The 18,467-nt window shown below is 36.7% G+C and overlaps 1 protein-coding gene across 1 annotated transcript in view; it reads left to right on the top strand.

The window, feature by feature from the left end:
* The first annotated feature begins 4,021 nt into the window (after positions 1-4,021).
* Positions 4,022-18,467, top strand: part of SEMA3E (semaphorin 3E) — a 126,166-nt gene continuing 111,720 nt past the window's right edge. The window contains exon 1 of the mRNA XM_053978680.1: positions 4,022-4,142. Within this exon, the coding sequence (XP_053834655.1) occupies positions 4,028-4,142 (115 nt within the window). The 5' untranslated portion in view covers positions 4,022-4,027. The remainder of the gene's footprint in view (positions 4,143-18,467) is intronic.

Genomic DNA, 18,467 nt, shown 5'->3' with positions numbered 1-18,467 from the left:
AAAATTAATTTGTAGTTCTTTTAATGGACTTCTTTACTGTGCATAAAGACTGCAAATGTACACAGCAACCTTTTCTTCCCCCCTTTAAAAAAACTCATTATTTTTCTCTTTAGGATAGTGTAATTATAGGGATTCTACACTGGCAATCAAATATAGGGTTTGCATTTGAATTTTCAAATTGAATTTTCAACTCTTTACTTACAGGCATGCTTTCATGTATTTTTTTTACTTATCTGTCAGCATTTACTTTAATGGCAATTATACTACTGAAACAAACTCAGGTTTGACAGATATCTGTTGTATTTGCCTTATTAAACAGAAAATAAGGAGCAAACCCACCTTGTTTACTCTTCAGAGACCCTTGTACTGTATTACATGAGGGCTCCACAGCCCCGAGGCTTTGTGTTTGTACTGATCTAAGACTGAATCCTAATATTTGAACATCTGTGTTGTCATCCTTCTACCTACTGTTTGAAATGGTATAGGAAAAAGTCTAACCCCTTGGGGCAAGACTATATACCTATTAAATTGAAAAGATGCTGAGGTATAGAGCTTGACTGCCTTGCCTGAGGCCACACATTTCTCTTGGGTTGAAGTTGTGTGTACCTTTCCACCACTTGCTTTGCTGCAAAACTTGTTGTGTAAGAGTGTAAGGGCTTGCAATCCTCACACAGCAATTTGTGAGTTTTAAAGACAGGATTCACCCTGTGAGAGCACAAACTTAGGGAAAAAAATTCTATCTTCTGTATGTACCTATATGTGAATTTTCCTATTCTATTGTTAGGTTACTTTGAGTGCAGGCATCTTGCCCCATGCCCAGCAGCCATTCCCAGATTTCTTGCTGGCAGCCAAAGCCTGAACACTGAGCAGCAGCTCCAGCTTCTGCCTCCGTGCCTTTGCCCCAGCCCTTCCCTCGGCAGGCAGGGAAGGAGCCTGAGGCACCCACACAGCCCACCCTGCTTGAGAATCAGATTTCAGACAAAAAAGCTTGTCCTTGGGCACAAATATGAAAATCAGCTTGTTTGGGTATTTCTGACTCCTCTGGAGCTCCAGCCTTGGGTCACGTTGTGTTTGTAGAGAGCCAAGGAGTTGTGTAATGGCTGGGATATGTGGGGTTAGAAATGCAAGTGAGTGCATGCAAGCTCAGGTTGGTGGGGGAATTGCCCTTATTTGTATGCATGTATTTGTTTGAATAGACCTGCTGCACTCTACATCTTATCTAAAAACAAAACAAGGCCCATAGCTTCTAGCAGCTCCCTTGTGCTCCCACCTCCAGCTCCCTTTGCCCAGCTGGAAAATGAAAACAGAACTTTAATGTTGGGGAAATTGTTTTGAATTTGCCACCCTAACCTTTTTGGTACCATTTCAGGATAATCAAAGTGTACCTATTCAGTCTGTTAAGCATCTCAGATGCCAGCTGAAGCCCAGGAAAAGTAATAAATAACACCATATAGCAGCTTGGAGAGGAGTTCTAGAGACAGACAAAATTTGAGATATTGCACTAATATTTGCTTTACTAACTGAATATGGCTTTAGTTTTCATAGTGTGAGCTCACATTTGGATTTTTGTGTCCTTTTTGAAAATACATATCATAAATAAGAAAAAGGATTACATTTCACACAAGATCTATCAAAGAAAAAAAAATCCATTTGGACTACCTCAGAATCAGAAATGTTTACATTTTGTAAGCTTATGATGACAGAGAATGAGTCTTTGAGAAATGTCTTGATTGTATGTTTGTGGGATGGTTTTGGTTTTCTTTTTTTATTTTCTTTTAGGAAAAATGCAAATATTTCAATAAGAACTCCCAGTGTCACAACCAAAGGGGAGTCTTCACTAAACTTAACAGGCACCAGATCATGCTGCTTTACAGCAGATCTTAATGGCCAAAGGCAGAACACCCGTATGCCTCAGTAGTACAGAAAGGTGCCAGTAATAACAATCCCATTAGGTGGATACAAACTCATCCCTGCTGAGGTCTGTGCTTGCAGGCAGAGCCTGTGTTGCCTTCTCCACTGACAATATCTCGGCTACTCATGCTGAGCTACTCCCAGACAGCTGGCACATCAGCATAAAATCCACTGCAACCTGCAATTGTGTGCAAGAATTGGAGCAAATAGCTGTGTGATTTAGCTTGTGCTCCCGTGGTTCAGCTGCTGCTGGCACAGCTTCCAGCTGATTCAAAGCAAGCCCAGGTATGTGTACATGACCTGCTCCTGGAGAACTAACAGGTAGACATGACCTGCTCCCTGCTCCTGATTATACAGCAGCCTCCAGGAGTCCTTGGGCACTCTGATGGTTTACTTCTGTCCTTTTGCACAGCTGCATTTTTTTTCTCTGTCCTAGTAGTTCATATATTTTATTCTTCTTGAACAGATATGTCCTTTCCCATCCATGTATCCTGCTATCACATTTATTAGCATTTCATTATATTATTGTTCTGGGTTCTTTTCAGTTTGCTGGCATACAGACATGTCTTATTAAATCTTTCTCTCCAGATATTATTATCTCTGGTTGACTACCGATTTTTTTTTTTTTTGAGTGCATTATTGTCAAATGCATATATTAGTTTTCATTTTCCTTTCTTTGTGATTCTTTTTCTGTAAAAAACAATAAGAAGTATAAAGACTTAACATGACTTTAGTGCTTCATCCTATTAAAATAGTGCAATTGTTAATGTCTAAAATGCACCTTGCATAATCCTAAATGATTATATGCATGAGATCTTAATTACAGAGAAGTTTATTCCTTAATTAATGTATTCCAGACATCTGTAGTTTTGATGTATAAAAACCTAGTTCTTGCCATGGGTATATTTTAAGTCACACATGCAAAAAAGAGATGAAGTTTTCTGCTACTTGTTAGCAGTATAAGAGGTATCTGCTTGGCACTTTTAAATCTGATGCTGTTAATCATCACAGTGCTTTTATATTTTTAAAATACTGCCCAATCCTACAGGCATCTATTCAGATAAATAATTTTACTGTCATATATAGATGATCTCAGGTTCCAGACTCAGAGAGATTTAAAATGTAAAGGGGAGACGCTACCGTGTAAAAGCACATAAGAGGGAAAAAAAAATGTAAAAAGCAGATCCTTTTTCTTTAGAGTGAGAAAGTGTATACAGCTAGACTCTTTTTACCCTGATCCACTTAGGAGCATGCTGTTTAACGACACTAAGTGATAATGTACTTAAATGGTTAATGCAAGGGTTGATCCTCCTCTAAAACTGAGCTGGGAACAAAAGCTGAAATGACTTTTTGAAAGGGAGGGACAGGAGGAATTCTGACCCTTCTCCTGGCATTTTACAACGTGAAACCACAAAGCAATTGAGGAATCAGTGCACGGCACGTGGATTAAAACGCTTCCTAGAAACAGCTAGTACTGTACATTGCCTAAACCCTCCCTGAACTTTCTCAGTGAATACAGCAGCCTGACAGCCCGGCTTCCCGCTGGGTGGATCCTGCAACTCCAGGAGGGAATGGCACTTCTTGTTTTTAATTAGCAAAGGTGAAAGGTGAATTAAAACTAGCTGTTTGGCAAGTCAGAGCAAGGGGCTGAGTTCTGAGGAGCACCAAGGAGGAGGGTGCTTTCTCCTTTTTTCCGTGTTTTTTTTTTTTTTTTTTTTTTTTTCCCTCCCTCCTTCTCTGAATGAATTGCCTTGCAGGAGGGACTGAAAATACAGCTTCTTCCTGAATCCACTGGCAGAGTTACTAAAGACAGCTCAAGACACAACACTGCAGAGTAACGCCTTGGAATGTCCTTGCACTTTATAAACAATTGTCCTAGGGAGGGAATATTTTTACATGACATTTGCACAGCTTGACAAATGGCTAGCTGAGGCTGTGTGCTGCTCTGATGAACATTGAATTTCCCACAGAGACACCCCACAAACTGACCAAAGAGAGAGATCTAACTGCATTGGCAAACTGGAAGTGGAAGTTGGAGCCTTAAAAACACCCCAGCAAAACAACAAACAAACAGCAGCAGTTCAGTGAAGAGAGCAAGAAATTTATCTTGGGCAGGATGGCATCTGCTCAGGACCTTCTAATCCTGGCACTCTATGGCTTGTTACTAGAGCTACCGGCTGGATGTCACGCAGCAGATACGAGGCAACCAAGGTTACGTCTGTCACATAAAGGTAGGTCAGTGTGTCAGGTTTCTTAAGACTTTGTACTGTGCAAGTTCATTGCCTTCACTGAATGTATTGCATAGGGATTAAATTATGGTCCTTTGATAAAGTGTTCCTGTTCAGAAATCTTGTGAATTGTTTCTTTGTACTAAACTGCATCCTAGATTAAGTTTACTGAATTTTAGAAGATTTAAGGTACTTGCAGTGATGATTTTAGACTACTGAAATATTCCTCTACCTGAAAGCATGTTAGATTTGCATGTCATTCTCTCTTACTCTCCATGCTGTAAGAAGGCTGTCAGGTCTCTTATTAAGAGGGAAAGAAATGGAGAAGATAACCTGAAATTATTGCTGAATAAATGTGCATCATGTAACCCTTGAACAATTAATGTCTGTTTCACTTTTAGAATTCTATCTGTCTACAAATATAGCTAAGGCAAAAGGACTGAATTCCTGTGCAACCATATGATTCATTTTCTAAACTAGCAAGTGTCATCACACTATAATTAAAATGAGTACCTGCCAATGTAAGTCTGCTTGCTGTTTAACTGAGCTACCCAAAGTAAAAATCTTACTTTTCTGATATATTTATGTAGAATACTTATAACTTTTATTTTTGCTTAAAATTATTTAAGTCTCAGTTACCTGAAGGCTGAACCATTCTTCCTTAGCTCATTCAATGTCTCTGTTCTGTTCTGGATTGCATGTGATTTAAACTCTTCCCTATTATTTGGGTTTAGCCCTGTATATATATAAAAATACCTATGCATAGCCATGGCATTTCAGTTCTCTGCAGCAGGACATACATTTGTAGATTATATACTTAGACAGGTATGACAGATGGTCATTGCAATAGGAGAAAGAAATGTAATTGTGCAAGATAAAGTGATGATTGTCCAATCAATAATGTTTGGATATTATCTCTTAGACACAGATGAAAACAAACTGCTTTTTTGCTGACATAGTTGGGAATGAGCAAATTCCAATTTACTCAAGAACACTTCAATGGTTATGCAAGTGATAACTAAGCTGCATCAGTGTAAGGTACATTAGAATACCTATTTTAAGAATGGCTAAGTTTTAAGAATTAGCAGCATCTAGAGCTACATGTGTATACAGCTTTACTCCTAACAAGGTTTAATTGTGTTTTAGATAGCAAGCTAAATTAGCAATTATAAGGAACGGAGAAGCTGAATAGGATAATTGGTCTGAAAGTCTTGCTAGGAAGCTATAAGAAATGGGGTTTGCTTTTATAGGGCACTGAAATGTTTTAGAGAAACAAGTATTTTTCATGGAAAGCTGTCTTGTAAGTAAACAATTGCTCTGAATTAAATAAATTCTATGACCCCTTTTAACATATAAACCACTTTTCTTTTAACCTATGGTTTCAGAGTATAGTAGGAATGAATGCCAAATGCTGATTGTATAATCCTTTCACATATCTTATTCTTGAAAATGTGCATTTGAATACTGATTTATTTCTAGATGTAACTGCTAGGGCTATAATTATTATTGATATTTGTTGGCTTCTGATGGGGTAAGGGGGAGGAGAAAAGCACAGTAAATGAGACAAATAGACCTAGTGTTATGTTGGTTCAGGACTTTGGCTTAGCTGACAATTTTGGCAAGCTCCCCACTATGGTGCTGTGACCATTAACTGCTTCTCTGCTCACTTGTAGTAGTAATTGCTTTCCAATGGTTGGAACTAGTGTGCATTTCACTGCATACTACTTCTCATTTCAACAGTGAGCCAGTAATTTGGCCATAACACATCATAACTCTGATATCTTCAAAGAGGTCTTAAAACATCCATTTCTTACAGAGGGCCAAACTTTACCTGCCTGATGGCAGTTCCCTCAGATCCAACAACCCAGAAAGATATGTCTTCATAAATTCCCTACTGCGGTCTTACGTGTCACCATCTTATATTTCACCTTGTACAGTACTCTATCCCATTTTTCACACTTAGGAAATGTCACTGATTTTACAAGCAGTGTAAAATGCAGTCAGGGAGTGGCTGACCATATATCCCCAGTCAAGGGTTGGAAATGGCATACCTGCCTGCCACCCTGGGAACAACTACTGCAGCCCTCCCAGCCAAAAGAATGTAGCGACCAAGCATGAAGACAATGAGCAAATGTCACTGCTGTCCTCACTAATCAAACAGGAACAGCAGGAGGGACCCTCATCTTAATTGCATTTGCTCCAGAGAAATGCTGCTGCGGGTACCAGAGAGGTTGGGTAAGTTACAAAGAGGTGGTCATGCACCCTCTGTGTGAAGGTGCTTTAGCCTGTCCTGTGAGTTGTTGTTGTGGCACAGAGGATGGAGCCCATATGTCTAAATTTTCAGTGTGGAGTAGCTGCAGCCCCAGATAAAAAAATCACTGCAAAGAACTTGCAACATGGAAGTTAGCAGGCCTGCTGACTGCCTCACTTTGGAACTGCAGATGTTGGTGGCTGATTGGGATTCAGGCCCTTGCAAGACAGGCCAGTGCTGACTGGAAAGTTAAAAGCTTCTGTGATGAGTATGATGAGGTTATGGACATCAGATTTTGTTGTTGTTGTGGAAAGATATTTAAAACCAGTCAATTTTAAAGTCTTGTTTCCTTAGAGTCAAGAGAATACTTGCACGAATTAGTCTCCTTTGATTTTTATAAATTCAAAAACTATCTCTTTAAATCACTTTTAAAGGGGTGCTCAGTGAAAGTGAGTTAGTGGTCTGGTCTGATAGTGAATGGGAACCTTTTGCTCTCACAGCAAACCAGACCTTCACCTGCAGTGCACACATGTCTCCAAACCCACAGCAACAAGATCAGGTCCTAACCCTTGCAGAGGGGTTGCCTGATGGATAGGAATACCACAATCCCCCTGCCAATTAAGGGATATATTGTGCAACCCCTGTTTGACTCCATGGCCATTTACTCTGCTTCAGTGGGAGTTAATGAAAGTCCTGCATTCATGAACTACTGTTAAACCTGTCAAGTCAATGCAAACTGTAATGGTGATTTTTTTTGCTAAGGCAGATGATGGTCTTAATTCACAGTAAACTCAAATGTGAATTTTGCCATTTCTTTATCAGATGTGACTTGATCCTATAACCACCTAGCAGTCATTTTATGGCTCTAACTTCATTTTTAGTAAGTTGACGTTTATATCCAGAACTTTATGGTTTTCCTCAAACCATCATCTTGTGTCCATTAGTGCAATCATAACACTACTACCACAAGTGGTACTGATTTCAGTATAAATTTCCTAAAGGTCAGTGTTTGAAGATGATCATCCAAGATCTGTGTACTCCAATAGCATCATCTTGATTTGTAGAGATAAACATGTGTTATAGCTTGTTAATATTACAGAAAAATACATTTCTGCATTATTAAGTTATAGGTTGACAACTTCATTTAAAAACCATTAGCTCATTTTACATACAGTACAGACTGGCTAATGAGGTGTTAATGGAAGCCAAGCTTCAGCCCCTATTCTTTATAGGCTTCTGGTTAAATTCTTTCCCAGTATCCCACAGTTTGAGTTCTTGCACTGGGAAATATATAATTAAGGTGAAATCAGCACACACTGCGTGTTAAAAAGAAACTATTTACATTACAGATTGAAATGGATTGGGTTTCCAGAGGACAGGAGGGATATATTTTTACAAGCCTAACAGAGCTACACTGGAAGCATGTGGGCCTGAAAGGCACATGAAGGACGTAATTGTCTAATTCAAGCATTATGCATGGTTTTCTTTGTATTTCTAATTGGTTTGGGATGGTTTTTGTTTCCTAGTTCATAATTACAGTAAAGAACAAAGGAAATACAGTATGAAAATGAGATATTGAGCTTTTAGAGTGGTCTGTACAATTCTCTTGCTGCAATGGGGTCTGGTGCAGTTACGTGCAGCAATTTGCACATCTTGAGGGATCTGTTTTCTATTTTATCCACTACATTCTCTTGAGTGACTTGAGGGATTTTGGCATTACCTGACCTCAGGTTGTGTAGGTATGCACTGGACACTGCTCTCATCTGGAAAAAGTGTGGTTAAGAAGCAGTTGTGCCTGCCTTACCCATTGAAATATGTCTTTTTTACCTGTTGTTGGAACTGCTTGCAACTTTCTATAGTAGAGTCAAGCTGCAGCAGGCAGAAGGAGCAGAATGAACTTAGAAGGAAATCATCTGGGTTAAAAAAATGTATTCTCCAAGCACAAATATTTCAAATAGTGACTTACTGCTAAGGAAGGGAGAGATGAAATGTTGCAGACAAAAACTGATACTCTCCATGTTCATAGTCAGATTCATAATATGCAAAACGTGTAATATAAAACATTTAATGTAGAAGAATTTAGTTTTTTTAGGGCTGACTAGTCATCCTGGAGGGCAGCTGAGGTCTGTTACAGCAGAAAAAATGTTTCATTGCCATTTGCAGGAACTGCAGTTTCAGCACACCTACTTTAACTTTCCTGATATTTGCAATTTAGCATTTATTGTGATTAAGACTAAGAGTTTCACCACGTTTATCCATGATATCTTACTCCCTTCTCTAGCTAGAGGGCAGTGAAATTTACTCAGGGGCTAACAACTACATTGAGTAACAAAAATGTAGGCAATATTTAGACCGTGATTTCCAAATTCTAAAGTAATCAAATATGTTTAATCATAGTATAGTATTTTCAATTAGTAATCACCTGGCTGCATAAATCATGGCTAATTAATAACTAGCCACACAACTCAGATTTCATTGGTTTTGAATGACTAAGAAAGAGCAGTTTCCCTACCAAAGCAAATTCAAATTCAATAAAGATTTTAATTCATGCTTGATATAAATCACCTTGACTTTGTACCGGGATAAGGAACTGACTTGTGATATTTGCTTATATATAGTCCAGAGAGGTCTATGTACAAAAAAAGTGGAGAATATTTATATATGTATTCACACACCCATATATATATAAATATATCTATAAAATAATATAGATACATATAAATGTATCTGTAAAATGTGTGTGTGTATATATAACAGATTGAAGTTTTTGTATTTCTTATATTGTATTAAATTCTTATATTGCAGTAAAATTCCAAGGGTTTAGAAACTAATAGTTTTTATTATGGCTCCACATGTAAATGTGGTTGGGTACAAGGGCTGATAACCAGAATTATGAGTGTTTGTAAAAAACAAGTGACAAGTAATGTTTTATAAATCTTGAGGCCACACAGAACTCAATGTCAGCTTAGAAATATCTTAGGCAAAGATGCACAGGCATCTCTAGGCCACTTATGAGGCATAAAGGAGAGCTTTTGCACCTCCCACTGGATAAGCAACTGATTGTCTACCAACATTTAGGACAAGATTTAGGTCCATTATCTATCCATATCACAAAGGGTGACTGCTAGGAAGTTCTGGAGTGCTTACAAGTAATCCTAGAGTGCCTTGCTCACTGAGACAGGAATTTTTTGGCAGAGAATTTATGCTAGTTCCTTTCATAACTGTATTTTGTTGACAAAGGCTGCTGTAAGTATTGCTGTAGCAGAGCTCTGAAGTGATAAGTGCCACGCCGGGGATGCAAGGAGCAGACGGTTTGCAGCCTAACATCAATCACTTTCCTGCTCCTGCTTTAGAGAGCTAAGTACTATCTGAAGGTGCAAGACCAGAATAACCTGCATGTTGCTGCTTCTCTGCAGCTAACTCCCTGCTTTCAAAGTGATAACACCATCTGCTATTTTAAACTCTTCATCAGATATCGTACTCATCATTATTTCACTGAAAGCAGGCATTACATTTTGCTTAAATGAAAACAAGATTCATGCTATTTACATGATTTACAGGATGATGTGCAAGGGTGAGCATCTGTGTCCAGCCTTTTGAGAAACTTTTGATCAATAAATATACTAAAAGTGTACAATGGAAATTTATATATTATTAAAATTCTTGCCCTGGTTTTCTTCTTGTAGCCAGACAAATATGATGAAGTTATAGCATGCAGACAGTGTAATTACAAAAATCATCATTTCTTGAAGAAATTCATAGCCTGTAGGGATAAAGATAACAATCTTTGTTTTACAGGGAGAAAAAGCTCTCTTGAGTATACTATTTAAAATGTTTTGTGTTGGTTAGTTAACGTTTGGCATTTATTTAAATCAGTTAAGGATTCAGAATTAAACATGAAAGAGCATGTTGAAAAAGAATGAAAATATTGCATTATAAAAAATATGTAGTATACTTTATCCATAATTTCAAACTCATGTTAAGAAAGAGCTTAAATAATTTTGAAGAAACAATATCTGAGAAGTTTTAAAAATAAATTCCATCTTTAAATTGGAGAAAAATTTAAATTGTCATCACTAAGATTCAGTTTGAGGAACTGAATCTACTGAGCCTACTGTATACATTAAAACAAAGGAAACCATTGTGATTCTCTCACAGAACAATTTTAAAACTGATGTGTTTATCTCACATTGACAAATGCCATTTTCCCCTTGGTCTTGGTTCTTCTGATCACCCTCAAGGCTACAAATTCTTATTTTGGAAGAGAGATTTCTCCTTGTTAACAACTTCAATTGGAAGCTGACTTCAATGTGCTTTTCCTCTAAGCATTTTCTTTAGTTTAAGCTATAAATTGATATGCTTTCACTCATGCTGCATCCCTTTGGCAAACTGTTTTATAGCAGTCTAAAGACTATTTTTTTTCTTTTCAAAACAATGTAAAGCAGGAATGTACCATCATGTATTCATATTTTCTTACCCTGTGATGATTTTCCTACTTATAAAAATCACTCAAGCAAAAGTACTTTAAGATAAATTTTACTTGTTTTTTTTTTTTTTTTTTTTGTTTTGTTTGTTTGTTTTGTTTTGTTTGTTTTTTTTTATTCTTTAAGACACAATGTTATAAACAGGAGTGGTTTCTCTGGTTTTTCTCAGGGGTTCTTTGTGGCATTTTGATGCTATACCTCTTCAAAGGATTTGTAAATTGCAGCACATTACAATCAAGCATCCAAATGCACTGTTTAACTGCACTGCTCTTGGTGAATGTATAATCTTAGTGATGAATCTTTGTTCCTCTTCTAGTCTACTCATTCTTATTTTACGTGAAATTTAGAGGACCTCCAGAATGTAATGGCATGTCAAAGGTTCCTTTTACAGTTTCTCTGCAAGTATGTACAGGAGGTCTGCAACCACAAAGTTGTCAAAGGGATGCTTGCCAAACATCTTGGCCCTGGCATGACACCCAGCCTGTGTGTGCAGCCAATAGCTGCAAAACTTGGTTCACTCATGTAACTGCAAAATAATTTTTGATGAAATAAAAGTTGAATCTCATCTTTAAATTATGTTTTATTAGTCTCAGGTGAAAGCAGAGAATTGGCAGTTGTTTATGTCATGTCTACCCTGTCTCGCTAGAGTACTTGGTGTGCTTTATTGCCTCTTCTGTCAATCAGAATCTGCTCAATTCTTATTAAAAGTCAAGAAGAGTTCTCCAGTTACATGTAATGATCTAAGATTTGTTCCTGGATGCAGTGTTCTGTTTCAGACTGAAACTTCATTTGCCCTGTGGAAGTGCCAACCTTTTCCCTCTTAAACGCCACAAGAACAGAATCAATTCTGTGTACCAGGAAGCAGCAATACTCCATCATGTTGTCTTAGCTTTTCCATGGAGAAACACAGTGCCATAGCACTCCCTGTAACTCAGCTGCCTGCTACTGATTGGCTCTTAGTACTTAGACATCCAGTATGATGGAATGGATTAAAAACTGGTTTTGTAAACTTCTGCACATTACAAAGTCAGTGCAAAAGAAACCTTCTAATGGTCAAATGGCAAAGCCTACTTTGACATATACATGTAGCATTCGAAAATTATATCACGATTCTTGGTTGAATTTTCATATCAGAAATTCCTAATTGTGAAGGAAACTTCCTAGTCAAGGAAGATTATATGAGAAGCACTCGTCTGCTTTGTGGGATCTATTGCAATATTGTTCAAAGGATCTTTATGAATATTTAATGTCAAAAAACAGAAAAAAATTAAAGCCTAAAAATTTCATTAATGAAAAATAAAAATTAAAAAAACCTAAACTCAACCAAAAAATGTCTAGTAGCCAAAAATGGGAGAAAGTCAAAAATATCACTGACAGCTTCTCCTATCTCTTTGGCCTGAGTAAAAGGTGTAAATTATTTATAAGAATTTGATGACAGGCAATATACAGTACTCTTCAGACTGTGATTTGGCAGGAATAGATATGAAAAAAGGTTGTTTATGGTCCTTGTGAAATCATGTTGCTAGCATTTTTACTACATCAGTAATGAAGAATTTCAGGTTTTAGGAGATTTGCTTGTTCAGCATTTGCAGTTTATCTTCTCTTTTTATTTTTTTTAAATCCCCAAAAATAAATTTACATGCAAACATAAATTCTTAACTCATGCTAGACTCCTCTAACATGATGATGGGTCTTTTTTTTTTTTTTTTTTTTTTTTTCCCCAAAAGTAATTCTCTAAACCAAGGGACCAGTGCTTGGAAGATAGGCATTCAGTGAAAAAAGATTTAACTCCTCTTCACATCCTTAATGTATCTGTTCTCTACTTCTTCTGTGTTTATTTTCATCTAAAGGATTCCTGACTTCATACTGTGAAGCAATTGAAGCTTCTGTGGGGAGTCAAACAATGGGGTTTTTACTGTTGCTAAGTTTGCTTTATAAGCTCTTTCTTACAACACATTCGCTTAATAGGCCTAGTAAAGTGGTGAATGCAGCCGTAAATATATCTTTATTTGTTCATGTGCAATAAACATCACAAGGATTTTGGTCTTTTCTTATTCTGATCTTCCTGACACTGGTGAAAGGAAATTGTACAAAATGAATGAAAAGTGCCTTAAACTGATTGCAGAAAACAACAGTCTCCACATACCTAAGGGTTAGTACCTTGTTTCTCTTTAACAGATGGTTTCTCCCAGCAGTGTTACTAAAACTTAATAATAGCAAAATAATAGGTTTCTTGATGTGAGGGAACTGTTCCAGATAGCACTATTCACTGGGGTCATCGCTGAAGGTCATTTTTCATCCAGAAAGCTAAAGGTTAGCAAGTGTTGCTCAATTCCATGAGCTCCTGCAACTCTTTATTTATGATTAAGCTAAGTGCTCTCCTGTGGGTGTGTGGTAAAAGCCAAGAGTAAAGGAAAATAAACCCATTCCTTTATATATTAAATATTTCATCTTAGTTGATTGAGAATGGTATGATGCAAAGCTTGAAAATATGTGCTGTCTGGGAGCCCAGAAAGACATAAGCTGTCTTTGAGATCTTGTTCTTATTAATGTTGTTGCTGAGAAAATGTCTTGTCTTTACGTGCCTGTGTTTACACGCAGTAAGTCATTATTCTCTCTTCTCTGCTTATCTTAGGCATGGCCATGTCCTCCTGCAAATTTTCAGGTTAGACAAGCATCTGGGATAGCAGTCATTTCTAATCACACTACTGAGAAGGTGTTAAAGTATTCAGCAGGTTCAGCACTTATTATAGCTCATAACCAGGCTGTAAACAGTCCCAAGCACTTTACTGATTCCATAGTATTCCTTGCAGAGTGACTGCAGCTTCTGTGGTTATTCTTCTGCAGCAGTGAGTTAATTCATTTCTAGAAGAATTGAATTACAGGAAAGAGTGTTTCTCCAACAATGGCGCTGAATGCAGCATACTGTCTTTAAATTCTGCTGCTAAATATATGAAACCTTTATTACAAAACCAGAATAATTAATACAAACATTGAACAGAGAGCTTGTTTCACTAATTGCAATAGCAAACCTCCCATAAACTTTTGTGACTACAAAGTTGTCAGGATATTCCTTGCTCCTGACCTTACTCTCTGAAAGAGGTGATCCATTTGGCCATTGTGTGTATTTCTGTCTCTATTGAGTTTAGAGGAAGAATAGTGGTCCAGCTTAAACCAGAGTCCTTACATTTCAATAAAAGTAAGTAAGATGGATTTGGGAAGAATGTCTGATGATGGGTCTAGCATGTTACACATGCAAGGATAAAACCCTTTGTCTGAGAGTGACTTACTGCAGAGTTTACAAGCTGCAGTACTATTGCTTTGATAAAGTATAGGTGAAGCTATTTTTCCTAAGTAGTGTGTCTTCGATCTAATAACGGTCTGGATGAAGAGGATGGAGGTGTAGTAATCTGAGCAGTGTAAGTTGCTCCCAGAGCTGCTGGACACAATTGTCTCTGGACCACAGTAATGACTGATGTGCTCTGCACCTGTTTCCACGCACAATATGCTGATTTAGATTAAGCATGACATGCTTAGGTTAAGCAGCTTTCAGAACAATTTAAACTAAATTGATGTACTTTTGTATTAAATAGGTGAGCCACTCACAGCTGTCTGCCATAGCTCAGCTAGTCCTTAGCAAAGAAGTAGTAAAAAACTGCTAGATAGGAGGTTAGATACAAGGTGTCTAAGTTATTTCCACTGCACACAAAGTGGCCTTAAAGACTATCCTAAAGCTTTGGTTCTATAAGTATTTGATCTTATGTGTGTTACTTTTAATTATACAAATTACTTCTTTGATTGAAAGTTAAGTTGAGGTTTGATTGCAAGATCAAAATCTACAGCTTGGATTCTTTGAAGCCATCCCTGTAGTGTGATTCATTAAAATCAATCATGATAAAAGTTGTTCTATTTTGCCTATACCCCAGGCATTACAAAGCAACTTGAAACTTTGAAAATTTTGATTTATGTGTAAAATTTCACTTTTCATTTTATTCTGTGGTTAAACACTTATGGAAAATATTGAGAATTACAACTTACTGTCCTCCTTTGTCATAAGGAAAATGGTAATTCCAGAAGGTGCTTCTTTGGGGCTTTTATAGAGCACTGTAATATGTGTGGGTACATGTAATTTAGAATTGTGAAATAAATTTTACAAGTGCTATATGTGGTCTCTGTAATTTTCTTGACATGGAACAACCCCTTACTTTCTTAGAAAATGTAACAGATTACTTCATAATATCAGACTAATGGATTTTTTTTTTTTTTGTGGTTTCACATTTACTGCTTTAATGTGTAATAGTACTAAAATCCTTGAGCTGTAAAATTAGATGTCTGGGCTGTTGAGAACTCCTTGTACTTTTAATTTAAGAGTAAAACAAAACAAAAAAACTTACAGCATGGAGATTTAAAAATAATAATAACTAGTGTTTGTACATTCTTGTGAAACAGTTCCTGAAGTGTGCTGTGAATTTGATAGCAGCGTAGAAATGCTTTACCTTGGGATTGTTGAGAGGTAACAGAGATATTGACGTTTCCTGATATCTGATACCAGTGGCTGGGAGTGTTGCAGGACCTATGGGGAATATCTGAGTTAAACTTGTCATGTTTTACCATGTTTTAGATTTTAAATGGTATATACTATAAATTAACATGCAGAAAGTAGGTTTCTAACCTATGATGAAAAGGTGGTCCAGAGATTTCTGAATTAGTCATACATTATATGCAGACTATAGCCCTGCTTCAGCCTTGTTGGAGTGGTTTGGCCTCTGCATTCAGCTGTTCACAACATGGTGGTAAGTTTCTACGGATGTTGATTTCTGTGCAAATTTTGTCTCAGTGGTTTTGCTTTGTAAGTGTTTGGTCCTTCAGTCTGCAAGGTCTGCTCTTGCCAGACATTTTAATTTTGATGGCAGAGGTTAGCTGTTACAGCATCCACCTGAGCACCATAATTATGGTTGCAAACACATCACTGTAGCGCAGGGAGAGAACGCGTTTCTGTTGGCATCTCGGAGTCCTGCAGTTGGTTTCACAGGAATTGTAACAATGCTGATACTGCTTACTCACTACAGAATTGTTTACAGACTTTTAAAAATGCATTTGAGAGAACTAGAGCATGGAGGTAGATACTGAGAGCAGGTTCCATAATTAAAACAACATTAAAATATAGATTTTAAAGCCTTCCGGATCTTAATGCTGTTCATTGGACAAGACTTGCTTTTAGCCCATCAGTTCCTAACCTAAACTTATACTGATTTTTAATCCTTTAAAAGACCTCACACTTGCTGAAAATGTAGAAGATTAACTCAAATAAAGACCTTACAACTGATGGTGTCTATCTTGGATGGTGAAATCCAGAGATCTGATATGATGCTTATAGAAGTTATTGTACCTATGGAACTTGTCTTTAAACCAAATATTTTTATAATTAAACTATTTATTTTTTGGAAAGTCAAGGCATTTTATTTCACTGAGAGATTTTTTTTGTTGGGTTTATTCAATCACCAATAATGTGTGATTACCAATTAGATTTGAGAAATCTGGATTAATTTGAAATCTTATGGAAAACTTTCAGCAAGCTCCTGGGATGTTTTTAAGTCTTTCTAAATCTTGTAATTTGCTTCCAAGTACAATTATACAACCTATATGGAGACTAAAACTTTCTTCCAGCTACCTATTGCTTTACTTCGTGAGACTGAAATACCTTTGAATAGTGTGACACTGGCACTGAGGCATATGAACAAAGATATACCTCAATAGCAGACTATCATTAAAGGAGATAAACTTGGAAATAAAAGATGTATTCTATACTCCCATATCCTTATATCACATGTCCCTTGGGTTTTTTTCTGTTCTTTCCTCTACTGAAGTAGTTGGAAATGTTATTTTCTTTATTACTAGCTTTTCTAATATCATCACTTTTTATTAAATCACTTAATTCTTCTAAAGTAATACTCACTTCTCCTCATCCCTAATGTTTTCCTACTGCAGAAAATATAAGGGCATCCCAGCCACTAAGGTCTCCCTTATAGCAACTATATCCTTCTCATGTAACCTTCAACAATATTTCTTCAACATTTTTTATTTATTAAACACTTATTTGGCTCTCTTGGTGGGCCAAAAATAGCAGAGGTGTGATTGTTTCTTCATGGGCCTGTTGACCAGTTGGTTTGCATGTGCTAATTGACAGTTAATTGACCTGCTAATTGTATTAGTTGTCTAATGATTTTGTTCTCTTTTTTTAAGGGACTGATGCAGTATTTCTATTTTTAGCTTCTGACTTTCAGGAAACTTGGAAAAACTTCATGTTTTTTAGACTGCCTGTACTCCTCACTCTTTTCCCACAAAATTTAAAATTGGTCAGTGGGATCTCATGTGTCATAGGGAACAAGGATTGTGTCACCAGTTAGCAGAGTGCTCCAGAATACCTGATTTTCTAAGGAAATTAGACTTGTTTGCATCACAAGGTAATCAAATAAATTTTACTGTGATAAATCATTCCTCTCTTTTGGTCCTTCCAAATTGATAATTCTGTAGACAAGTCAGATAACTACTGCCATTTTAGTGGCAACATAATTATCTTTTCCAATAATTCCAATGGGAATTTCAGTCTCCTGTGTTGCAGATAGCTGTTCCTGTGAAATCCACATGATATCCAATCATGATTTAGACTGAAGGTATTTTCTTATTTAATGAATTAAAGGCACTAAATCTGTATTCTTAAGGATTAAGAGAATTAAAATTAAAAAAACCCATGGGGTTTTGTTTTGAAGTTTTTTTGGCTGTGGATTGAAGACAGTGCAATCAATAAATGATTACTTGGAAGCTATTTTCTGTGCTACTCCTTGCTTTCAAATGGGTTAGATTTATTGTCCTAGCCCTTTCCTCTAGGATTTTGACATGCTTTTATTCCCAGGGGAGTCTTGGTTATGTACATACATGTGGAGATTTCTGGAATATTAAAGCAAGAAGCCAAGGAATGATGGAAGTGTCCCAGATCAATATAATGTTAAAGGAAGAGAACATCTGGAAAAAAAGACCACATAAGTTCTATATGACTGAAAGATGAGAGTGCTCACTAGATAAACATTTGCACTGGATGTTTAGAGAAGACCATATAACTGAGGTGTAGTGAGATGGGGCTTCATCTACCCTAAATCAAACCCACTATATCAGTATTGGCAATCTTTTCCCAAAAGACTTGTTAATGTGAAAATTTCAAGAAAAAAAGAATCAGGCTGGCAGTTGAAAAGTGCATTAGACAAGCAAGCTAAAATATACTATCAATACAATCTATGAGTATCTGAGCACATTCTGCTTTAGGAGTAATAACAAGAAAGCATTCTATATTTACTTTGTATTATCTTAGATGGTGTCATTCTCAGCTCAGACTGATAAACTGGTAATAAATTGTTATATGCTTTGCTAACAAGCAGGGTTTTTTTTTATCTGTAATCTCTAAAGTTTTTAAGTGAAGCATTTTATTTAAAGTGCTTTGAGATTCTAAGTTAGATAAATTAACCTTTTTCCTTCTATTGATTGTGCTGTAAATGCATTCCAAAAATTCTAGTGTGCTGATGAAACCAAATTTTTCCT

This window comes from Vidua macroura, chromosome 5 (genome assembly GCF_024509145.1).
Source record: "Vidua macroura isolate BioBank_ID:100142 chromosome 5, ASM2450914v1, whole genome shotgun sequence".
NCBI classification, from domain to species: Eukaryota; Metazoa; Chordata; class Aves; order Passeriformes; family Viduidae; genus Vidua; species Vidua macroura.
The sequence above is the reverse complement of the archived record's forward strand: the minus strand, read 5'-3'. Positions and strand labels throughout refer to the sequence as shown.